General features: G+C 41.7%; 1 protein-coding gene across 1 annotated transcript in view; it reads right to left on the minus strand.

Annotated features, from left to right (window-relative positions):
• Positions 1-2,703: 2,703 nt before the first annotated feature.
• Positions 2,704-26,587, minus strand: part of FBLN5 (fibulin 5) — a 282,075-nt gene continuing 258,191 nt past the window's right edge. Inside the window, exon 11 of the mRNA XM_069637841.1 lies at positions 2,704-3,247. Within this exon, the coding sequence (XP_069493942.1) occupies positions 3,086-3,247 (162 nt within the window). The 3' untranslated portion in view covers positions 2,704-3,085. The remainder of the gene's footprint in view (positions 3,248-26,587) is intronic.

Genomic DNA, 26,587 nt, shown 5'->3' on the forward strand with positions numbered 1-26,587 from the left:
TTTTTCTTTCTAACATATTTATTCACAAACACCAGCAATGTTAGGATGGGTTTAAAAATGCATGAAAAAAAACCTTCTGCCTGAAATGTCAGAGGAGAACAGGCCATTTTAGCACACAAGCCAGACACACTAAAGCCCCACCCCCAGAAGTTCACTTCCAGGACATTGCTGTGGAGCAATGGTTTGTGGGTATGTAAATTAGTTGAAAAGCATGAACCTTTGCTTCATAAAATTGTAGTTTGTCATATAGGGCTACTCTTTATGTCTAAAATTGACCACTCTACAAAATAGATAATTCTCTGGAGCAAAAGGAACATGTGTCAGATAATTTGCATACCCACAATGCATTGATCAGTTACACTGAATTGCAAATGGACTTTCAGGGATAGCTTGTGGGTGACGAGAGACATGTGTGCATTCTAAACTGAAAAGGCCGATTCTACTGCAAAATGTCTTAAGAGTGTTAAGGAAATCAGCTGTTTAGAGAGTGACTGCCTGGTCGTCCGAGTTTTCCGCGCATACACACAAAGAAAAATAGATAGATACCGCTTGCTCAGGTAATAAGTGAATAAACCCTGCCCTGTGTCCTTTCAAATCATTCTATGTCAAGAGCAAATGCAGCCAGTCCACTGTCTCCAATTCTCCACACGAGCAAGGCTTGTTCCCGAATGGTGTCCCTACAGGAAATGTGACAATCTGGAATGTATGTACCTGCTGGGCACAGTACTTTAACTAATGCTTAGGAATTTTAAAGGTGCAAAAACCATATATATTTATGTCTTTATTGGTATCTGGTCAATCCATCGAACACCAAAGCATCTAATACCAAACCATCGAATTATACGCAATGAAATTCCATTCCATCAAATAGCCATTTCATTGTATATAATTCGATGGATCCATTGAAATTACAATATGGTTAGGGTTGGAGTTAGGGTTGGGGCTAGGGATACATTAAGGGTTACATTAGGGTTAGGGTTGGAGCCAGGGTCAGATTAAGGGTTTCGTTAGGGTTGGGGCGAGATTAAGGGTTACATTAGGGTAAGGGTTGGGGATGGGGTAAGGGTTGGGCGATGGGGTTAGGGTTGGGGATGGGGTTAGATTAAGGGTTACATTAGGGTTAGGGTTGGAGCCAGGGTCAGATTAAGGGTTTCATTAGGGTTAGGGTTGGGGCGAGATTAAGGGTTACATTAGGGTAAGGGTTGGGGATGGGGTAAGGGTTGGGGATGGGGTAAGGGTTGGGGATGGGGTTAGGGTTGGGGATGGGGTTAGATTAAGGGTTACGTTAGAGTTAGGGTGTGGGCGTGAGAGGGCAGAGGGGAACCCCCCAATATACAAAAAAAAAAAAAAGTTACAAGGAGCTGGCCAGTGCCGAAATGTCAGCACTGGACAGCTCCATATAACGTTTTAAAGTTACAAAAAAAAGCGTTGAAATGCTATCTTTTCAATGTAAAAGTGCATTTCCATTGAAACCAGTCCACTTATATTTTCGATGGACTGGTTTAGATGGAACGGCACTTTTCCATGTTAAAGATAGACTGTCAATGCTTTGGCATACGATGCATTTTTTTTTTTTTAGATGTTTTGGTATGTCAAACTTTTTTTTTCAACGGAATGACTATAAACCCTTTTTTTGGTTAGGGTAAGTATTGGGCCAAGCAAAAAGAGCAGAGAGGCCAGTGCGTATTACGTTCTCAAAAGGGTGCATGTTTGAATTATTGTCACAGAAATATTTCAAATATAAAATGATGTGGTCATTCTTATGTTCCCAAAATGCTCTTTGCTTTTATGCAAATTTTACCAGGATTAAGATCATTGAAGACACTGGCGCTGCACGACCTGGGCGGTGGCTCGGCTCCTCAGACCCACTCACATAGCCCACCTCCTCCTCCCCGCACAAAGGGTGGGGGGGGCTCAAGAACCACTTTATTTTATTCCCAGTACTGATGTCTATCCATTCCTTCCACTTCTCTCCCAATATTCACACCTATCTGTTGAGAAGGTATGGGTGCCATTTTGGAAATACTGTCAGATTCACATGGCAGGGGCTTTGTATGAAGCGCACTATTCCATCTTTCCCCACACAGCAGCACTCCTTCATCACCGCCAGATGCACTGGGGTGCTCAAGCACTGCCCAGCACAAAACCAAGCAATTCAGCTCAACTCAACACACCCCTAGTGCAGCCCACGATTGTCACCTCACAGGTTCATACAACCCACAGCAACATGGCGTCTCCTAAAATGTCCACCGCCCTATCCACTCCCTGTGCTGTCTCAAATTACAGGAGCCTACAACGTTGGAATACCACATTTTACCAAGCCCCTTCAGCACCAATTCCTGAAATAACATTGACCTGCAACGTTGAAATACCACATTTTACCACGCCCCTTCAGCACCAATTCCTGAAATAACATTGACCTGCAACGTTGAAATACCACATTTGAGCACGTCCCTTCAGTCCCAATTCCTGAAAATAAAATTGACCTGCAACGTTGGAATACCACATTTTACCACGCCCCTTCAGCACCAATTTCTGAAATAACATTGACCTGCAACGTTGAAATACCACATTTGAGCACGTCCCTTCAGTCCCAATTCCTGAAAATAAAATTGACCTGCAACGTTGGAATACCACATTTTACCACCGCTCTTGCCTCCAAACCCCTGAAAGAAAATTAACCTGCAACACGAGAATACCAAATTCCAATTACTCCACTTTATTTCTCCTGCACTTTTATTGCTGAACGGCACTTTGATTTTACATCGAGGGCATCGCAACCATTAAGCATTTTTTAAAGCGCTTGGGATCAATTTAAAATAAAAATTTATAAAGGCTTCAAAAGACATTATATAAAATGATAAATATTTCCAATCTGATGAATACATTTTTTTCCTCAGATACCGACATGAGGCCTATTAACACACATGGGATAGGCAGGTAAACAGGACTCGGCATGCTAGCCTGGGAAAACGTCTGCTATAAAAACCAGATTTTTTGGGCAGTCCCAGAAGCCAGAACTGATTTGGAGGCAATACAAGAGATCAGCAAAAAGGGGGCCAATGTCTCTTATTTCAGGGTGGATTTAAAAGGAGTGGGGGGAGATGAATATCCTGAGCCGGATGACGGAGCTGCCTCTGAAGTTGACGACAGTGTTGACGGTGACCATTTCCAGATCCAGAGTCATGTCACGCGGGCCCTTGATTGGACGGGTCATTACCAGAGTGGCACTGATTGGCCCCGTTTGCTGTCGATCAAAAGAGAAAACAAGGCATTAGTCAATTCCATGGTTTTGGATGGAATGAATAGACTGTGATATGATATGGCATTTGTAACGCGCCTATACACAAGTGTTTCAAGGCGCGACGACTGTGCTAAGAGGCACACCTCTACATGGTGCCACATAGATAACTATATGTATATACATGCTGTACCAAGTTTCCTATTTTATTTCATTGTTAAATGTTTGGTATTGCACGTGCTCTGTATTTAAATTGTGAAGTGTGATTGTGTGTGTGTGCAACACAGTGCCTAATAAACCAGCATGCCTGAGTCTAGGGCAATGTACTTTAAGCACTCTTTCTTTGCTTTAGCTTCCCCCTACTCACCAAACTCAAAAAGCTCATGGCATATCGTCCCTAATCTGCGACGACACCACCACACAGTGGCGACAATATATATATATATATATATATATATATATATATATATATATATATATATATATATATATATATATACCCTGTTATGGCAAATAGAAAAACCTTTTTAGCCACAGTATAAAAGCTAGTGTTTAAGAATTGTACCAAACGCCACCCTCTCCCTTTCAAATTACTTGGATCCCTTCCCTGCTGCTAGAGCCCCTCTACTGCTGCTACTCATTTGCACCTAAACACTGGGCCTCTTCCTAAAACCCAATATCAGACTCTTCTGTGCCTGGGCTGCATTCTTCTTCTGCCTGGTTTTCAAAATGTAGGATGTCTCTGTATTTCTCTGTACTTTGTAATGTGTGTGAGTTGGATGTGGAAGAATGAATGGACTGTGTTAAGAGGCATACTTCTATCTGGCGCCACAGACATCGACACATACACACACATATAGTTGCCTATCTTATTTGATTGTTAAATGTTTGGTATTGCACATGTTCTGTAAACAAATATATATATATATATATATATATATCTGAGAAAAGGAGGAGAAGATGAACCGCACTCCCGCGGGACAGGCACTATTGGCAAGCTCCAAGGTCACGGACAAACCCAAAGAAACACTGTTTGTAAATACGGATGATTTTGATGTTTAAAAAAAAAAAAAGATAGATAGATAAGTTGTACAAAAAAAATGTCAGTACAAAAAGCAGCAACACACAAACAGAGGCAGGACGCCATGGTGCACGACCTGCAAACAACGCATTTCGCGCTACACTGAGCCAGGGGTGGACTGGCCTTTAGGGAACTCTGGAGATTTCCCGGTGGGCCTCTGCACCCTGGGCTTCTTTTCTGTGGTATTTCCAAATTTTCTCATAGGAAAAGCATTGGGCTTGCTGAAAATGTGTCATATAGGGCCATTTTGAACTTTATTTCCAGGGCCTCTTTTGGTCCCCAGTAATTATTTCCAGGGCCTCTTTTAGTTCCCAGTCCAGCCCTGCACTGAGCGCTTGATATTCACTGAAAAACCTTAGTTAAGGGAAACTTAAGGTGATCACATGTAACACAACAAAACCCTTGAAATTCAGCAGATGTGGAAAGCAGTGATCATCTTAACTCGGCATCCCCCATTGATGACCCCTAGGATCTAATGATGTGTTATTTATATAGTGGTTACGCCTAAGCGCTTTACATAGAACACGTATATATACAATATCACCCTACCATAGTTGGTACTCATTTATCGACCTCAGAAGTATGAAAGCCGGAGTTGGCCTTGCCGGGGTTCGAACCTGCAGGCAGATCACACACAGATTGCAGTAGTGACCGCGCAACCCACTGAGCTATCTTGCCGGCCTCTAATTGTGTATGTCATTGTGAATCCCATCTGTTATGTGTATGCTCATTGGCTTTGCAACAGGCGGGATGCCGGGTTAAGATGATCATCACTTCCCACATCCGCTGAAGTTCAAGTGTTGCGTTAAATTTGATCACCTTAACAGTGCCTTAAATAATGTTTTTTCAGTCAATTTCAAAGGTTTTTCTTATACCATAGTTCATTCTAGGGCCACTACTACCCGTGGCCTTTACCCGTGCCCAATGTATATTTTATAACACTAGGTTTTTTTCAACCCCACTAGGCATGGCCTTTGGCGGTGGCCGCTGCACATGTTGCACCAACAGATTTATTTGGGGCCCACTAGCCATGGCCTCCAGCATGGCCACTGTACATGTTCCACCAATAGGTTTCTATGGGACTGAATAGCCATGGCCTTCGTCCATGTCCGCTGTATGTATTGCACCAATAGGTTTCTTTAGGGCCTACTAGCCTTGCCCTTCGGCCGTGGCCACTGTACGTAGTGCACAAACAGGTTTCTGTGGGGCCTACCAGTCATGGCCTTTGGCCATGGTGAGTGGTCCCAGCCTTTGGCCGTGGTCGCTGTACATGTTGCACCATTAGGTTCCTTTGGGGCCACTAGGTATAACATTTCTTTTTGTTTTTCACTCGCTTCCAATTCCCCAGATATTATCTCTATACTGGCAATGAACGACAGATACAGCGGCAATGAACTACACATGCCCGCAGTATTCCCCCGGCAATGTGAAAACGTTTGAAAATAGATCTCTTCCGTGCCATCACAGGCACTCACCAAGTGCCCTCTCCTCTCTGCCAAACCTCTACCCTGCTGCAATTTCATCCTTTTTCCTCCTCCAAATAGCTTTTATTGTACATTTTGTTTTCAAATTGCCCAGGTATTGTGTTGAAACAGAGGTTCAGATGTTTGAATAATGACTCAGGAGCCTTGGTTAAGTTATGTAACTTTAGTGGGTTCGAGATATACAACCAGGTAAGTAAGGTTACAAATAAGACAAGTACATGAGGGAAAGCAACATCCAGCGGTCCCCCTGTGCCAAGCTTGTTTCCCACTGACAAACTAGGAACACAGGCACTCACATATTAACATTCCACAAAGAACACTCCATTCCAAAGATTCCAGAAGACACAGACTCACACATACATAGGAAATAGCCACAAACCCAGGATAGGTTAAAACATAACATACTGCCGCAGTAATCACTCGCATTGAGCAAAAAAAACAAAAAAACCTATAGTGGCTTTTCATTTCTTGAAGGCCTCTCTGCTGCAAAGCACCATGGTATGTATAGCTATATTTTTGGGAGAAGGGGCAAAACCTTCGCAGTCAAATATTTTGAAACCTACTGGAAGGAATAACCCCAAACCTATCCCAGAAATTAAGTAAATGCTTTGTGTCCAATTTGTTTCCGTCCAGCAGTTTTTGCGCTTCGGCTTTATAAAATGTGTACTTTCGCTCTATGGGAAAATGAATGAGAGTAGGCTAAATACAGCGTTTATTTGCTTTCTCTGATGAATCCAAGGATGTCATCACTCCTTTCCCGGGGCTAATCCCCAACCCTGGTGTCCAGGGGACTGCAGCCGCTTACTGACCCTGGAGGCGACTTTATGAGGAAGGATCGCCTGGGGGAGGTGATGCACAGGAAGTCCCGATGGCATCAGTGGAGGAAATCACATTCCCTAATTTCTCCTTGAAAGATGCCTCCTCAGTCCCCATGCCTTAATGGCATATTGTTACCCTCACTCCCCAACTCTATGTAAAATAGGTGTATCTAATCTTCAAGCTCCCACTAAAGTGAATATGCGGGGCACTGAGACAATGAAGAGGCGGGGAGTAGTGAAGATCACTACCCCGGCAACTCAGTATTCATTTCCTTTAAGGAATCTAAAACACATAGCCTCCAAAACTACTGAAAATACCTCTTCAGATTCTGTATGCAAGTCATCCAACTGGACATTTAAAACTGCTGCGAACAGCTTCCCAGACTCTGATTACAAATGATCACAACCTGACTTCCCTTCTTCGAAGGCTAGAAGTACTGCCACGAGGAAGCTGAGCCAAGTTGTAAAGATCAATGAAGACTCAGAGCGTACGCCAGGGAGCGCAGAATAGGCAAATGAGTGCAGCGGAAAGGACAGGAACCATGAAGCAGAGGCAGAAAAACTGAAGGAAGGAAGCAGGACGCCAACAAACTGCTGCAGTTTCATCGTGAGAGAAGCCATTCCCGCTACAGCATACCAGTGATTCCACCTGAGGAAAGAGGGGACACCGAGGCATTTTGGCAATGGGACCGGAAGCGAACAGAAGTAAACTAAGTAAATATGAAAGAACGAAAAGTGCCTTATTACTTAAGCATACCAGTGAGTTCACCTGAGGAATGAGGGGACAGAGGGGCGTTTTGGAAAAGGGACCAAAAGCGAACAGAAGTAATTGAGAAAGAACGAACAGTGCCATATTATTTAAAGAAATAGAGCAGAACAAAGATAATAACTTTTCACGTTTGCAAGTGTGCACAATACGCATATGAGAAAGCCCTGGCAGGAGAGTACACCAGGCATTTCAAGCTATAAGAGTTTTGTACAAGAGATTATGTGTTCGTATTTAAGGAAAGCCCTGCAGGAGAGTATAACAGGCTAATCCAAGGTGTAGAAGTATGCATATGAGAAAAGCCATGGCAGGTAGAGTACACCAGGCATTGCAGTGATAAGGATTTGTAGATGATGAAAAGAAGTAATTGCATATGAAAGAAACCTGTCAGGAGAATATACTGGGTAAAACCAAATTGGACAATTTATAAAAATCACTGCATTAAATAGTCCTGAGGAGGTTACATCAGGAAGTAACTAAAGAGTGTGATTGAGGGATATCAAAGAGTAATAAGAAACCTGGCAATATCAAAGAGTAATAAGAAACCTGGCAAGGGAGCACACCACGTAGTCTATCAAGAATCAGACTGTCAGCCAAGCTGTTTTGTGTAGTAAATATATTTGATTGAAAGGTGCTTAAGGATACCAGTACAAAGCTGAGTAAAGAGAAATCTGGAGAAGGGGACCAGCCTCTGGCATTGTGAACTTTATCCTTTTGGAACATTTGAGTTGGAGTTCAATATTTTCCTTTTTGAAAATTGTTACACCTTCCAAGGCCAAAGACATTTCCTTTTTCACTTCATAGATGATTTGTAGAATGTGACTGTCAGAATGGTACTTTGGTCACACGGGCAGTTTACTTTGGACATCTTGACAAAGGACAAACCCATTAATTTTGTTTTAGATAGAGAAAATACCTCGATAGCAGGGATAGAAGCATTGTCTGCACCCATTTTTCGTTTAATAAAAGTTTATGGCCAAAATCATGAATCACCTGTGTCCAAGTTTTATTTCTGACACTTAACATTTCTTGGTACATTTTCATAATTTCTAGTTGGGGTCCGTGACAAACTTTTTGTTTGGAAAATGTAATTAAAATCCGTCCACGAAGTCAAAAGTTATTAGCAAAGAATTATTGGATATCCTATTGCTCATGTCACTCACCTTAATTATTGGGCGACTTTCACTACCTATAGTATATACATATGATTACATATTATATATATCAGTGATGTAATCAGTGATGCCAGGAGTGATGTAATTAGTGCTGTCAACAGTGATGTAATCCCTGATATGATTACCGCCATATGATGCGCAACAGGGAGCGAGTAGTTACAGTGGCTTTGCCTGAATTGCCTGCCGAATTTCTAGGGTTTGTTGAATTACATTCTCACCTTAACGTCTCTTTAACTAAGGTTTTTTCACAGATTTTGAAAGGCTTTGTTGTAATGTATTATTCATCTTAACTGTTCACAAACTAAAAGCTTTTGCAGTGAATTTTAAAGGTTTTATTGCTATGTATTTTTCATATTGAATCAGATCACCTTAACCCTCTCTTAACTAAAGTTTTTTACACTGAATTTCAAGGGTTTGGTTATACTATAGTTTATTTGGCGCCCACGAGCCATGGCCTTCGGCCATGACCAGTGGCCACAACAGTCAGCCTTGGTCACTGTATAGGTTACACCAATAGTTTTCTTTAGGGCCCACTGTTCATGTTGCACCAATAGCTCTCTATGGGGCTCACTAGCCATGGCCTTCGGTCATGACTAGTGGCTACAGCATTTGGCCTTGGACAATAGGTTTCTTTGGGGCCCACTAGCCATAGACACTAATGACATCACTGGTTTGAATAATTACACTTTGAAATATGACAACTCTGTTTTGTTACATAACATATGTACCTATTTCATACTTACACAGCACATTGTTTTCTTCCCTTGTTCCTTTAAATGTAGTGTAAAATGAACATTTGTAAGTGCACATAGAGATTATTGCTGCCTGGATAGACTCCAAGTACTGCAAAACGAGGTGGTTTGTATTGTCTGCGACCGTTCTAAAACAAAAGATGTCTCAGCCGCAAGTATGGTTAGCAGTATCAGCTAGAGTAAGATTCAAAGCTCTTTCCTTGGCTCATGAATGCATAAATGGGAATGTGCCCATCTATCTTAAAGAGCATCTGAAGCCATGCGCACCTTTTACGCCACCACGTTCCAGCTCCTGTGGACAGGTGCCTAAACATAAAAGAACACAAGGCTACAGACGTCATTTCCAGTCCTCCCAGCCCAAGCATGAAATGTCTCCCCATTGAATTGCAAGGAAGAACATTACCTTCCTTTTCGGAAACGACTAAAAACGTACTGTTTGAATAATCTTCCTGCTGCCTCTCTCTCGTTCACTGTTCTTGCCACTATCTGGTTGGTTAGTTCTCCCTTTTGAACTTTTGTTGTCCTGTCCCACCAAGTCTACGTGTTAGTGTGTGCCCTTAATGCCTGTGGGCTTTGGCGCTATATAAATATATAAATAAATACATTACCATGAAGAGTAGTATATAAGCATTACCTACTTTGGACAGTAACCTCTTATATTGGAATCAAAATGCATTATAGATTTTCAACAGAAATGACTAAAATATTAGTAATACAATTGCTATGTCCATAATTAAATATTTACTTTCTAAGCTTCATTTCGTTTTTAAATAAAACTTATCATTTAGAAAGATTGTGTTCATGTAATGTTATTACAGTAAGAAATGCAAATTAACTATTTTCTTAACACTTAATATTAAACATCTTTCTACTTCTATCTTTCTATCAGGTTTGAAAAACCTGAAATGGATTTACCTGAATCAGGTACTTTCCCCGCAATTAGTATTGAAATTGCTTACGAATGCATGAAATTCAAACCATTTATAGAACGTTAAACATTTCTACTTTAAATTTAAGTTGACCAGTACTACAATGTATGCTCCACATGTAATATGATACTTCTGTATCAGTGTGTTGTTCCATGCTATTTTATTATTGTGAAGTGCAATAAAATAAAATATGTATCGAAAGAGGTAAACAAAGATATTCTAACTTATATAATCAATAATGTCATATTTGATGTAATTATTGATCTCATGAGTGATGTCTTGTATGATGTCATTAGTGATGTCATGTGTGATGTCATCATTGTGGTCATACACTGCACAACAAGGGGCGCATTGTGTAAGAGCACTTACTTCAAACGCGAATGCTGAATTTTAAGTGTTTTGAGGCGTTAAATCTGATTACCTTTACTCTCTCTTAACTAATGTTTTATCACTGAATTTCAGGGGTTTGTTATACTATAATTTCCTTATGGCCTTTGGCCATGGACAATGTACATGTTGCACCAATAGTTTCCTTTGGATCTACTAGTCATGGCCACGGCCTACGGCTGTTGGCTCTGTTCATGTTGCATAGTTTCTTGACGTCTCACTAGCAATGGGCTTCAGCTGTAGCTTCTGTACGTTTTGCACCAATCACTTTCTTTTGGGCCCACTAGCTATGGCCACGTCACACCAGTAATTTGTTACCGAAACCCTATTGCCCCCTGCTCAGTAGATGTAGGCAATGCAGATGTTAAACCTTTTTTTCTCCTAACTCCTTATTCCCGCAATAATTTCACAGTAATCGTTTATAGTAACAGAAATTCCTGCAGTAGAGTGGCGGTTCGCTGATTCCCGCAATAACACTAAGCGCTGTCATTCAAAGCAATCATTGTTCCCCTGGGAGTGACTACATAAACAGAAGAGTTTAGAGACTCTTTCTAAAGTTGTGGAAATTAGGCTATGATAATGGCAGAGTTCATTCCATAGCTTGATGGCATCCTTTTGCTTTCTCCAAATAGCGTTTTGAGTTTTCATTTTTGCCTTCTCCCGATATTATTGCAGGAGTCGCTTGAAACGAGCAAAACAAAGAATGGCGCATTTCCATTTCTGAAAAGTGTCTCTGCTCAAAAGAAGCAAGGCCAATATATATATAGTGTTTAAGGAGCATGGGGACACCCTTTTTGTGTGTGTCGAATATTTAAAAAATGAATGGATGGATTTACCCCAGACCAGTCAAGGAAATGATGTCAACACTTTGTACCCAAGCTGTTTCTTAATTGGTCCAAATCTGCCCATCGGGTTTCGCGCTATGGCACTTTTCTCTATAAGAAAATGAAGAGGAGTAGTCTGAAAACAAAATGTGTTTTTGTTTTCTTAATAACATTTTCACTTTTTAACGTATTGTTCCCAAAACCTTCACTTTGGGGGGCGCTTAACAAACTTTTTGTTTGGAAATGTTCATCCAAATCCATTCAGCAAGTAAAAAATGTATTATCAATAGAATTTTGGGTAAACATGGCAGCTTTCACTCTGCTGCAAAGCCCTATGGGGAGATATAGCTATTATTTTGGGAGCAGGGCACCGACTTCTCCATCAAATATTTAAAGAACTGCTGCACAAATTTACCCCAAACCAGCCCCAGAAATCAAGTCAACACATTGTTTCTCATTTGGCCCAAATCCGCCTAGCGGTTTTTGCGCTTCGGGTTTCACAAAATTGGACTTTCTCTCATGGGAAAATGAATGGGAGTAGGCCATGTTTTATCAACATGCTTTTCATTTTGTAACCAATCTTTCCTAAAATGTGCAGACTGGGGGGCTGTGGCAAACATTTGTTTGGTAAATATCAGCCAAATCCGTCCACCAAGTCAAAAGTTATTAGCCATAAAATTTTGGGATTTCCTATGGCTCATAGGTCTCACCTTAACTCTAGGACGGCGATCGGTTAAATATATATTGTGATGAATCTGAGGATGTTGTCCCTTCGCCCCCAAGGGGATACCCTTTCCATGGGGCCAAGGAGGTATGTCCCCAGAACAAGGGTGGTTCTTCCAGGTAGCATCACATGGGGGAGGAATCCCCTTATGGGATTAGGGACAAACAGATTCAGAGAATGTGATATTCCCCCGTGTCAGCACACCAAACCCTACCCCAATGTTAAATTCTCATTGCCCTTCTTTTGATAGGGCCAATATCTGTTATTGCCAATTCAGTCCGCCTTGACAACGTTAAAACCTCAGAGAACATAAAACATGCTGCATATGGCTCTACTTCAAGTATTGGGAAACAATCTATTTTACGAGACTGAAACATTAGAGAATGCAAAGTTTGCTACATATGACTTTATTGTATGTACTGAGAATAAGATTACCAGGAGTCCAAGGATCACTTTTGAGAAGCAGTGGCCCAAAGCAATTCAGTTTTGCAACGCAGGGTTTTGAATATATCACAGCTGAGATGTAAAGAGAGACCTGTCCTCCAAGGAGTAAGTTGGTTAGCTGTACAGCGGGTAGGCAGATGAGAGCCAGCAGAAGGCAAGCTGTGAGCCGAGGAAACCCCAAACGCGGTCCAGAACCAAGGACTGCTCACGCTGCTGCCAAGAGAAACCTCTTTGCATCCAGAGCACCGGCAAAGCATCCACGAGAGAGGATGCACCACTAGGGAGAAGCAGACATACGCAGAGCTGCTGCAGACCGCGACCGAGCCCCAAACGCTACCGGAGCCTCAAGAGATACAGCAGCTGCCCGGGAAATGCTGGTACCTGCCACGAATAAGCAAACATGTTTGTGAGACGCCTGAGAGGTACTGGAGGTCCAGGGGAGCAAGGGGGTGAAGGTAGAAGCTGGAACAAGAGGGTCTGGGACTTGCGAATGAAGTGCAAGTCTGGGCCCCACGCCCATATATGAAACAGAAACAAAGCCAATCAGAATGTTACGAATCTGGGACCCACACCCAAAGGGGGACAATCCATGAGAGGGTGAAGGTTTCGAAGGAGAGTATACCAAGCCAGTTTGAATATTGTGAGTCTGGGACCCGCACCCAAATAAGAAGTTCATGAAAGGAGAACTGCCAAGCAGTCATAAATATTTAGAGTCTGTGATTTACACCCAAAAGAGAAACAGGCCACAAGATGACAATTGCTTGGCAGGGGAGTAAACCAAGCCATTCTGAATACTATGAGACTGGGACCTGCACCCTAAATAAGTAAAGAACACTTAGTGAAAAGGACATGAAAATATAACTGCTTGGCAGGAGAGTGAACCAAGCAGTTATACATACTGCGTGTCTTGGATTCGCTCCCAAAAGAGAGACAGTCCGTGAGAGGACAATTGCTTGGCAAGGGAGTAAACCAAGGCATTCCGAATACTGCGAGTCTTGGACCTGCACCCAAATACTGCGAGTCTGGGACCCGCACCCAAAATAAGTAAAGACTTAGCGAAAACAAATCATACGCTTGGTAAAAGGAGTGTCCCAAGTTGGTGGGATAAACAGTAGAAATACAAGGAGCATATTCTTGTGAACTGCCTACTTAGCGTTGTGTAAGGAGATACAGGCCTCAGATACTCCAGAAGGCGAGCAACACTACCCGAAGGAATCTAGGGGAAAGGATTACAACCTGACCTTGGAGTCTTACAATTTTGAACATTTCTTTGGTTTCGGATGGACTGAATGGCCATTTACCTTGGTGACTATTTTTGTTCATGCTGCCATAAACCAGCTTTGTTTGCTGACCAGTTCGGATGCACTTGGAGGTTGATATTTTCAAAGAAAATGCACTATTTACAGCACTTTATAGCCAAGAGTGCCTGGGTCGTTTTTTAGAAACTTGTTTGCCGGAACAGTTAATTTCGGTACCGCCAGCTGGTTCAAATTGTTTTCTTTGTTCTGGGAGTGAGCCTTTCTACCGCCCGGAGGTACCCACAGCTAATCAGGTCTGTGCTGCAGAAGGCTATGGATGTTCATTTTTTTAATATATATTATTGGACGGCGGTCGCTGCCTTACAGTTAAGGTAAAATGAAGTAACATAGAAAATCGAAAACATTTTAATCTTGTGACAGATTTGGCTACAATTTTGTGAAAATAGGCTATTGTGCTCGCGCATGTCAAGTTTAAGAGACATTGACCCTCATTACGGGTCTGGTGGTAACCGTGCCGGTAAAACCAGCAGGTAGCCGCCGGACCCGTAAACAGTTACCTGCGCCTCACTTGCCGGTAACAGCGGGGTATTAAAACCCTGTCGGCAAGTAAGTCAGGCGCCGGTAACATGTTGTTCCCCATTCCCAGTTGAGTCCCATAGGACTCAATGGGAATGGGGAACACGGAAGCACCGGCACCATTAATAACAGTGCCGGTGCTTCCAAGAAAGTTTGTGGGCGGGTGCCGGTCTGCCCGGAAAGTCAGACATGCCGGGCGGGAGGGCACCCGCATCTCCAGACAGGTACTTTGCTGGTCCGGAAACAATAGTGCTAGTAAGCTTACCGGCACCGTTGTTTCCGGACCGGCAAAGTTGTAATGAGGGTCAATGTCTATGAAGTTTCAGAAATTACTTTTCTTATTAACTTTTGAACCCATACATGAGAAAATCTAAATTTTAATTGGACGCCTTCATATTTTAATAAAATATTGCTTTGATTGAGTTTTGACCAGCTTTTAACTTGGGGGCTTTCCCACAGAAAAACATTTTTTGGGCACAGATATTTTTTGCCTACCTAGATTTCCCCTGGATTTTTGAAAATCGATTTAGCCAATTTTTACATATTAACGAAGACGAATTAAGATGTATCTATATTAACGCATGCACAGAATGAATGTGCATCTTTATATGAACTGTACAAGGAGGCATATGAGTTTCACAGTTTGCAATTTTCATCTGAAATCTCACATCAATGTCAGAGGCTGATTTAAATTTTTGTTTTCAGGAGATGTAATGAATGTTTATCGTCCATACAAACTGTATAAAGAGGCGCATGAATGTCACAGTTTGTATATTTTGTACATTACGCAATTAACATCCTGAAAACTCACATTAAAGTCAAGGCTGACTGTGATGTCAGTTATCACGAGATGTAAACTGCATACAAATACTAACTGTAAAACTTATATATGCCGCTTGTACGTATTGAAAACCTACATCAAAGTCAGGGCTGATTTTGATTGCAGTTTTCCAGATTTAATGAATGTTTATTTTTCATATGAACTGCACAAAGAGGCGTATGAGTCAAAGTCATATGCCTCTTGTACTTATTGAAAACTCACAAAGATGGAGTTTATGCTCCTAAGACTTGATATGATATGATGTGAGATTTATAACGCACCTATACACAAGTGTTTCAAGGTGCGACGAGGCAATGGAGGGGAAACAAAGGTAGGACAAAGACAGCGATCTTACTACGCCTGGTGACATTGAGATTGTGCAAGTGAAGGGGAGAGGGAACGAACACGGCCCATTGACCTGTTCTATGGGAAGGTACCCACTCGAGAGTCCGCAGCCACCCTTTGGCTCACTGTACCGTTCACAGAAGGGAAATATCTATTTGCATATCATTCTTTGTCCCGCCCACATGGGCAGTCCAGCACCGAAATGCTGTGGCAATTGCCTTCTGAACAAGAGTACCAACAGCAACACCATACACGTGTGTCAGCCTTATTGGGCCTCATCAGTGAGGTGTAGCTGTGCCTCTCTGAGCACAGTAAGCAAGGGGTCCACGTCTGGATGACCCTAGGAAACTTAGGGTGACTAAACCTAAGTCCATTAAATAATCAAAAAATAGTCCATAGGCACCCCACTGCGAGAACGAACACGGCCCATTGATCTGTTCTATGGGAAGGTACCCACTCGGGAGTCCGCAGCCACACTTTAGCTCACTGTACTATTCACAGAAGGGAAATAAGCATTTGCCTATCAGTCTTTGTCCCGCCCACATGGGCCGTCCAGCACCCAAATGCTGTGGCAATTGCCTTCTGAACAAGAGCTAAAGTGTGGCTGTGGACTCTCGAGCGGGTACCCTCCCAAAGAACAGGTAAATGGGCCATATTCGTTCTTGCAGAGGGGAGCCTATGGACTATTTTTTGACTACTAAGACACATGCTCATACCGTACATGCTTCAATGACCCACATTCTTACTTCACATGCTCATAAGACATGCGCACCTACTACACGTGATCCTACGAGACATACTATGAAACACACTGTTACGACGCACACCATTTCGACACACCGTTTTGACACTCACTCCTATGACAAACAGGCCTACGACACACGAGAGTAGAGATTTTTGGCACTAGGCTTTGACTCAACTTTGCACTGCACTATAAGATTTCTGGTAGGATTAGGTAAGTTGGCTACAAGGTCACGGGTAAGGGAGGTGTTGCCCACACCTCATGCTAGTATTTGAATGTCTTTGGACCTTACTCTTTACATTCTTGTTTGCAATGGATTGCAGGCATTTTATTTGCGTGATTTGGGTGGTCAGCCAACACGTGTTTGGACCTCTCAGGATCTTTATCAAGGCTGAGTTAATACAGTTAGTGTCCATTGTGCAACATATTGTGATAAATGGGTGACTGCGGCTATGAATGTCAGTTGAAAGAAATTAAGACATAAAAATGGAGTGTCATTATAAATTATATACAAACACATCGTTATTACAGGTATTTTTGTGAACATTGAAGGAGGAAGAAGGGAGGGAACAAAAGAGTCAAGGATCACAGTTAGTTTTTACTGTTGCTTTTTTAGTCATTTATGAAGCCTAAAATAGAGCTTGTGAAGTGGTTTGGCCTGACACAGAAGGCCTTACCTAAAATGTGGATATTTGCAGCCTGCTGGCGATTTTGCGATGGATGTCAGTTTTCACTGTTTGTTCCCTTGGGTGTCACCCGGTTGGGCAATTGTCTAAAATCACAAGGGTGAATGGAGTAAGTCCAAGGTGGCAGTAGAATGGTTCCATGTAATAATGTCGCCACAAAAATATCGCCATACAAAAATATCGCCGAAAAATTGTCGTTTTTTGTGGTGACATTATTGCATAGAACATGCGGGGGACACCCCCGCAATCCCCAAATTATTATTATTATTTTTTTTTTTTTTGGCCCCTGTCGCCATATATATGGTCACCCAAATAATATCGCCACAACATTTTCCCGGCGATATTATTTACGGCGACCATATATGTGGCAATATTATTACCTGATACCAGTAGAACCTGAGGCTGTGGTTATGTGCAGGGCCAGTTGCATGTTGGCTTGGCATATAGCTGAGATGGGCAGTGTGTCCAAGGTCTGGTTAGGCAACCTATGTCTGGATAGATATTTTGTGTCTACCCCGTGGAGCAAAAGTCTAAGTTTGGACTTGGATTAAAGATAGAGTGCTGGGGGGGACCCAATATGAAATGGTACCATGCATGGCTAGGCACATCCATTTATCTCATGCAGTTGGTGCAACCGAGCATCCTTGGGTGGGATGCAATTCATAAAGTTGTGCATCTTTGGTGGGGATTAGCATTTACAAAGAGCCCTTTCGGCACAAATATGGTTGCATTGTGGGACTGTGGGGAGTGTGGTCAAATTGTGCTGCTAGGTGTGCTTTTGGAATTCTATGACACACTACACACTCTCTTACAGAAGACGCTCTTACAACACACTTAAACCATGTGCTACGCGACACACACTACTATGACATACATTGTTATGACACACACACCCCTACGAAACATGTGCATCTGATGCACTTACTTCAGACATGTGCATCCGACTAACGCGCATCCAACACATGCGCATCCGACACACCCTACACACACTTACAAAACATGTTCTTACAACACACACTGATTACACATTTACACCAAGTGCTGTTATGTCTTTATGACACACGCTGAAAATAAATGTGCACCTTCGATCCAAAATGTACATGCAGATTTAGAATATGTACATTACACATGCTCAGAATAAATGTTCAGCTTCTGAATGTTTATCTTTCATATGAACTGTATAAAAAGGCGTATGAGTCTCACAGTTTTGACATTATGCAATTTAAATCTCCTAAAAAATAACTTTGAAGTTAAAGCTAAGTTTGACGTCAGTTTTCACGACATGTACATTTCATACAAGTACGGACTGTAAAAGTCCCATATTCCTCTTGGACGTATTGAAAACTCACTAAGTCTGGGCTGATTTTGATGTTAGTATTCAGAAGATATAATGAATGTTTTGTTTTACGAACTGTACAAAGAGGTGCATGAATTTCACAGTTCGTACATTACGCCATTTACATCTGAAATTCAAAAAGTCAAGGCTGACTTTGATGTGAGTTTTCACGAAATGTAAATTGCATGCCTGTATGAAATGTAAATTGCATGCCATTATGAAATGTAAAACGCAGATCCGTCTCTTGTACGTACTGAAAAGTCACATCAAAGTTAGAGTTCACTTTAATGTGAGTATTAATACATATAGGAGGCATACAATGCATGAGCAGAATGCAGGTACATTTTATATACAAAATATGCATGCATGTATGGGATATTAACATTTCATATATGTTCACTAATAACACACACTCTTACTATGCATGCTCCCATGGCACAAGCTCCTATGACATGAACTGCTACGACATGCTTCTAGGAAACTTCTACGAGCTACGACACACTCACGTAAGTCACGCGTGCCTAAGGCATGTGCGCCTACCACAAATTTGCACTCCTACCACACGTGCTCCTACGATATGCGCTCCTACGACACACGCTCCCACATGCGTTCCTACCATTCGCAGTCCTATGACACACACTATTAAAACACTTGTTCCTACTACAAATAGTCCTATGACACATACTAGCTCCGATACTTGCTCCAATGACATGCTGTTACTAGACATGCTTCTTCAACACACGGTCCTATGACACATGCTCCTATGACACACGCTCCTATGACACATGCTCCTATGACACACCCTCCTATGACACACAGTACCATGGCACACACTCTTCTGAGACACGCTCCTAAGATACATGCTTCTAAAACACACGCTGCTAAGGCACACACTTCTAAAACACACTCCTATGATACACACAACACACATTCTTACAATGCATGGTCTTACAACACACACAACACAGCTATTATGACAAACACTCAGAATTAATCTACATTTCTATACAAAATGTACAGTTACATGTACATTTCATCCATGTATGCTACTATACATATGAAAATTCATGCAGTAAATGTAATGTGTATTGCTCATATGCCATATTCTAATACAGTCATATGGCAAACAGTCGTACTGTATACACTCAAACCCTATACACTGGGCCCACCCCCCAAAAACTGAAATTGTAGACAAAAGAAACCTTTTTAATGAAGAGTTAAGGTTAATCTAAAAAAAAGTAAATTGTACACAAAGTGGAAATAACAAAGTTATGATATGAACCACTCACTCCATACAAAAACAAGTTGAAACTATTTGGATTTTTTTTCTGTTACAAAAGATTTAAAGCATACACACATTAGAAATACTAACATTAAGGTAACAAAATAAACTTCATCAATACATTAAATATATATATATATATTCAAATCAAATATCATGGTAACCTTAACTCACTCACAAACTTAAAAGCATAGAATATTTCATAAACTAATTATACGTATACAAACTGTATAAACTATTAAAAAGTAGATTAAATGTTCAGCTATAATAAATGTTAAAACAACGTATAACAGGTTTTTAACTTATAATATACACAAGCATAATTACTCCAAAAGTGCAATCAAAACTATATAAATAAATAAATACTTTATTGTGATACAATCCAAGAATTGGATTTTACACAACTCATAAAATATATACATCCCAAAGCAAAGACATATATACATCTCAGAATACAATCAAAAACACAGTCAAAACATGAACAGTACCTAAATAAGACTAGACAAGTCAACTCACTCATATAAAATAAAATATAGAGAAAAAGAAAAAATATAAGAAAATACAAATATCTCACATGGCAACCACGTAGAGGGGTTTTTGAGTTAAAAATAGTTGTTATTCTACCGAATGAGTACTTGTAATTATTAGGAATTATTAGGAATTATTAGGAATTCCCCAGTCCAATACAATAGTGTATAGGTAAGACCATTCAGTATCACTATAACTAAGGTGTTGAGATTTTCACTGAAGTAAGGGCTTCACATATTTCCAAACCCTAAACAGAGATAACTGTAGACCTAAGGTGACTGGATTCAGGCACCCATACCAAAAGGACTCATCTTTTATTGCCTCATAGTTATGGACCCATTTTCCATATGAATTCATATATAACGAACCTAATTTTGGGCAGAGTGTTAATACGTGCCTAGCAGATTCTAGTGCTCCTGATTTCTTACATATTCTACATATTCTAGATTCACGGGGAATTTTAAGCCTTGGACCAGTTATAGAAAGGACCGGGAGCTGGTTTGTTCTTAATTGTAGCAAGAAGCGTCTAACTTCAGGTGCCGGGGTGAGCAAGAGATACACCTGGGGTCTAAGATATCTATGGGTGACATGAAGTACTGCCTCATAACCTTTTAAGGTAGCTAGGTGCTCCACATTCAAACACCAGTCCCACTTATTCAATTTATCTTGGAAAGCTCTTTTCTGATGTATAAACGGTAAGTGTTTTAGTTTTTCATAGGGCCAGTCAATCTCCATAAATAGTGATTCATTCAGTTGTTTATAAGACCCACCGCTAGGATGTTTTTCCAGGTCAAAGCTTTGCCCTGCTAGTTTGAGCAATTTACAACGTGGGTTGGCTAATGCTTTCAAGTAGAAGGAACCTCTCGCGCGCAATGCCATCCCTCTCAAAGAGACAAGACCCAGTTCCAATCTTAGATACTGTACTGAGCAAGACGGTCCCAGGCCAAAGACAGAGCGCCAGTAGTGTCCCTCTAAAATGTTTAGCCACTTCAAGTCTTGAATTGCTAAAGCCTCCAGGCCATATAGTACTGCAGGGACAAAGCATTGTGTATACAACTTCATGATGCCCGCCATACTGAAGCCAGCCGTCCCCTTAGCAAATCTACAGGCCTGGAGGGTAAGCAATTTAGCTCGTCTTTTTTTGTTTCTAATAATGGCTTCGTAGTCTGATAGGGCCATAAACTCCAACCCCAGATATGGGTATTGCTTCACCACTGCAATAGTTCCCAGATTAGTATCAATGCCCGATCGTCTTGGCCCTTTTCTTGCGATAGCCATTATTTTAGTTTTTTCCGAGTTTATAACAAGGCCCAATTTAGCAGAATATGTCTGTAATTCATTAAGTAAAGACTTGATACCGGTTAGTGTCCGGTCAAATAAAATTAAATCGTCTGCATATAGCATTCCCATAAGTGGGGTATCCTTCAATTTAGGAGGGCAGTTAGATTTTAATGCCATATGTACCAGCAAATCTGCTACATATAAATTATATAGCATAGGAGCCGTTACGCATCCCTGCTTTACTCCTATGTTGGTACAAATCTCTTTGGATACCTCACCCCGGTCATTAAGGCGGACCTTTGTGGTGGTATTACTGTGTAAAGCTATCAAGATATCTACAAAAACTATATACAAACTTTACATGTACAAACAATATCAAAGTAAATGCAATCATTGCAATTATATATAATCTATTCCCTACCAGACTATATGTGCAAAAGTTAGATATATATTCCATACAATTGGGGTATAGTGTTCTAAATACATTTTTGATGCTGGTTTTGTGTCTCTAACAACAACTGAGGTTTTGAATATAGCTTCTTTAACTATGTTAGTGAGAATTATTAATGGCTGTTTTAAAGAACACTGTTTTTTCGATCTTTTGAATGTAAATACTGTAGATAAATCTCTTTCCAGAATTGGTTCTTGTCCCTGATGAAGAGTGTAAGCACTCGAAACGCGTTGGGCCCTCCACAGCGCCACCATCATGAATAAAATGAAGACTTATTCTTGTGACCAAATTTTACTGAATGATTGATACTTCAAAATTGTTTCCTTATTAATAGATGGAAAACTATAATTCATTCATTTAATTATTGCTAATGCAAATTATGAACTGTTGGTCTGGTACTCCAGACATACGAAAGTGTGCAAGGGACGTGAGTTCCCATTTTGAGAACTTGGTTGTTTTCTCAGTACTTAGCGCAACCTAGGTGTCAAGGTTGCATTTCTCTCCTCTGCACCTAAAAAGATGTGTAAACAAATAATCTACCTACTATCCTGATATTTCTTTAGAACTTTCTAAAATCTCCGCAAATAGGGAGTGCTTCCACTGTCCTTTTCTCGCTTTGCAAATTCTGAGTAGGAAACAAAGGAGCTATCATACTAGGCCTGGCACAGGCTCTCTGCTTCGGAATGTAATTATAGAGAAATACATTCACAGGACACAATGTCCATGTCTGCCAACATCGACACCCATAGAGCAGGGAAGTGTCAGCAAACGGCACCCGCAGGGAAACAAAAGCTTTTCTTCCAATAGATTTCAACGATATACAATATGGGACTGGCAGAAAGAGAGACACTAAGTGCCATACACTCTGAGAGTGGGAAGGAAGGAAGGAAGGAAGGAAGGAAGGAAGGAAGGAAGGAAGGAAGGAAGGAAGGAAGGAAGGAAGGAAGGAAGGAAGGAAGGAAGGAAGGAAGGAAGGAAGGAAGGAAGGAAGGAAGGAAGGAAGGAAGGAAGGAAGGAAGGAAGGAAGGAAGGAAGGAAGGAAGGAAGGAAGGAAGGAAGGAAGGAAGGAAGGAAGGAAGGAAGGAAGGAAGGGAGGGAGGGAGGGAGGGAGGGAGAGAAAGAGAGAGAGTGAGAGAAAGAGAAAGCGAGAGAGAGAGAGAAAAAGAGAGAAAAAGAGAGAGAAAGAGAGAGAAAGAGAGAGAGAAAGAGAAAGAGAGACAGAGAGAGTGAGAGTGAGAGTGAGAGTGAGTGACCCACTAGCCATTGCTGGCGCCGTCCTATAAGACAAAAACAATATTCTGGAGCAAAACTGCATGCTTTTCAGGTAGTGTGCATGCCTGTAATAAATGCATTGCTCATTGGCTCTCAACTAGAAGGGGCCATCCAGTGACTGCATGGTGCTTGGGCACGTATGGCTTGCTAGACGAAATGGCCTATTCTACAAACCCATACAACACACACTTTCTTTTACAGTGTGCTTTCCCAGTCAAACCTCCATAAAAGGTCTTCCAATTTGGCAAGCAGAGGACATTTGGCACATTTAAACAAATTGTGACTTTTCAGACATTTCATAGCTGCGTCTTTGCCAGATAATATAATAGGTGTGTAGAGAAACACAGAAGCTGCATTACAATAGTGTGACCTTTTCCCCCTCTCGTTCTGCAAGTCCATTCTCTCCCTAGCAGTAAGATTTCCAGTGAAAGCCCAGTGGTTAAAATTAATTCAAAACAGTCCATCCATCACTTTTCTGATTTGGTCTGTATGTCTAGTATGACGAATCGAAGCATGTCTAGTGTGACGAATCAAAGGCTAGGGGGTGAGCTATGTCTAGTGTGCCTGTGAGGCTAGAGGGGGTGAGCCCACTCTGCAACACCCTCCGTAGGGTTTGAGGCAGGTGGGACCTGCCTCAGGAGAGACTCCCCCCTTAGGGGAAAAGAACTCCTTTTTCTGTGAGGTACTCCCTACAGTCGTACACACTATGGCCTACATGACAGGCTCTACAATACTAGAATCCTGTTAAAGACTGGGACGAAGAAACTCCTCATAGATATCATCAACTTATAAGAAATTAATGTGTCCCTTCAAATAAAAGTATGCCACTCACTGAGACGAGTAAATTACATAACAGATCCTGTATGGAGACCAGGGAGAGGGAGGATCGCATACGCAGGCTAGGGAGGGCCCCGTGCTGTGTGCTGTGTAAGATCGATAGTTGGCAGAGTACACACCGGAGAGGAAAACCACAAGTTTGAAACTCATCCGATACAAGAGACAGGACTCCAAAACCAAGGCACAGTCCCAGTACGAGAAAGTCACAGGGCAGGAGCCCGATACTAGAGGTTGGGACGCCGAAGTCACAGACAGCCCCATCACGAGAGAGCAACAGGGCAGGAGCTCAATACAAGAGGCTCGATGCCAAAGTCACGGCGCAGCCCCTGCACGAGAGAGCAACAGGGTAGAAGCCCAGAAGATGGTGGTGGTGCGACCATGCAAAGCCTGTGGTGGACAGCCGGTAATATAACTTTTGCTGATACCACCACATCTAGAGAAGCAGAGTGTGTCCAGTCCCTCATCCGAAGACCGGGACACCATAGAGAGAAGAGGAACCACAAAGGGAAGTATTCCGAAGATGGCAAAGCAACCACGCTCCGAGGCCCGAAAAGAGGTTGCCAAGGAACAATGCTCCCAAAGACATTCCCCTTCGTGAAAAAGGGTAACGGGAAAGCGGGAGACTGAAGAGGGATCATTATATTGTGAAAGTCCAAGTAGAAATTATGAGACAGACTTATCCTTGAAGCAGGTGAACCTGTATGGTTGGTATACAAGAGAGGGAAATCACATTGTAAGGCAAGATCAGTGGAGAACAATATTCTGGGAAAAGGAGAAAGAGACAAACAATCTGAAATCCCTGAACTTAAATTAGCAGGAAAATAGAAATAGAGACAATGGAAATCTGAATATTAAAGTACTAAAACAACGAATAGCAATACCCTGGGGGAAGGGGAAACCCCTAAGATATTTCATACTAGAAGAAGAGGGTGTCAAAAATCAAGGACATTGTGAAATAGAGAATGTACCAGAGAGCCAACTAAATAAGCAGGTAGGATAAAGCAAGTTGAGTTCTGATTCACCCATAGAGAATGGCCACAAGAATAATAGTATCTTCCGAGGATAGGCTGCAATTGGCAACAAAGAATATTTATCTCGGAAAAGAAGCCCTAAAGAGGGTCCCAAGGAGAAGGGAAAGGTACAGAGTGCAATTGAAGAGTTACAGAGACCAAAACCTGCTGGTAAAACAGCTCAGCAGGTTGAGCGCTCGCAGGTGCGATCACGGTGCGAATTAAAGGTCGCAAGGTCAAATTCCTGGCAAGGCCAGGCCAACTAAACCTTTCATCCATCCAAGGTCGATAAATGAGTGACAACTTTGGTTGGGTGATATTGTATGTAAATAGAGTCTCGGTGAAGCTCTTTGGCTAACACATCATTATTATTAATCAAAGAAATCACAAGAGACTATATGAGAATAGTTTTTATTATGGTAGGATTAGTTAGGATAGCTTTTGGACAGCAGACTATTTCCTTTTGGACATCCAAGACTGATTGACGAGCACCTTAGTTATAAATATAGGCAGGGACCACCCATGGAGATAGGGAAAGTTAGGCTGTATCCTTTACTTTAATAACATTTTGTGAATCTTGTCCTCACAGACACCGTATCCTCCTTCTGACTCGCCACACTAGGCGCGGGGCCCGTGCTCACTGCAACTAGACTCTTAGGCTACAACCCATTGAGGACACCCAATAAGCCAGGAACCTATCTGGGGTTGCCTGCAGTCTCATCCAGAAGGGATATAACCTGGAAGTTCAGGCTGCATGCCCTTTTGTGGTAGGACCAAGTCTCATGTGCAAATGTTTTATCCCCTAATCTATGGACACAGAGTGCCTGAATAAATAAATGGTGCGAAAGCTTGCCAGGACATTGCCAGCAGTTGGGTTTCATTCAGAACTTTCCATCTATCACCTTTTTATTTTAGTCCTCCGTAATAAAACAGTGCCGCAAGCATCGACATGCCATATTGGATCACGCTTTGGCTGGCATCATTTCGGAGTCTCTCTCCATAATTATATCTATGATTAATAAGTGAGAGATAATATTACATATATCAGGATTCTAAACATAATGTGTTTGCAATACACCATCTCTCTCGCTTTCTCCTTCCCCAACATACATGCTCCTGCATTACAGAGCCACCCAAGCTCCTAGCGGCTCCTTTACCCTTCACAAGGCACTACTATTGGGACTGGGGCATGAGTGCAGTCTGCATATCTTGCAGCAGATTGTTGATGGCACAATCAGATATTGTGTAAATGTTGAAGGAATCTACCCTACACATTCCAACATCAGAAAATAGCACAGAAACAATTTGAAATATTTAAATTCCTTCAATTCATTTCTCTCTTGAGTTCCCAGCTCATGCAAAGTGTTGTCTTTAGCTTTACCGTTCCGTTTTTACAGGTTGTTGAGAAATATGCAAATATATATGATCTGTCACCCACCTGCGAATTACACTGTTTAGAATGGTTCTCACTATTAGCGAGAGTATTTTCTGGGGGTGTGTTCGAGGCGTGTTCTCGCCTCAAGGAACGATTGCTCAA

Source organism: Ambystoma mexicanum, chromosome 14, assembly GCF_040938575.1.
Source record: "Ambystoma mexicanum isolate Mex_15411 chromosome 14, UKY_AmexF1_1, whole genome shotgun sequence".
Classification (NCBI taxonomy): Eukaryota; Metazoa; Chordata; class Amphibia; order Caudata; family Ambystomatidae; genus Ambystoma; species Ambystoma mexicanum.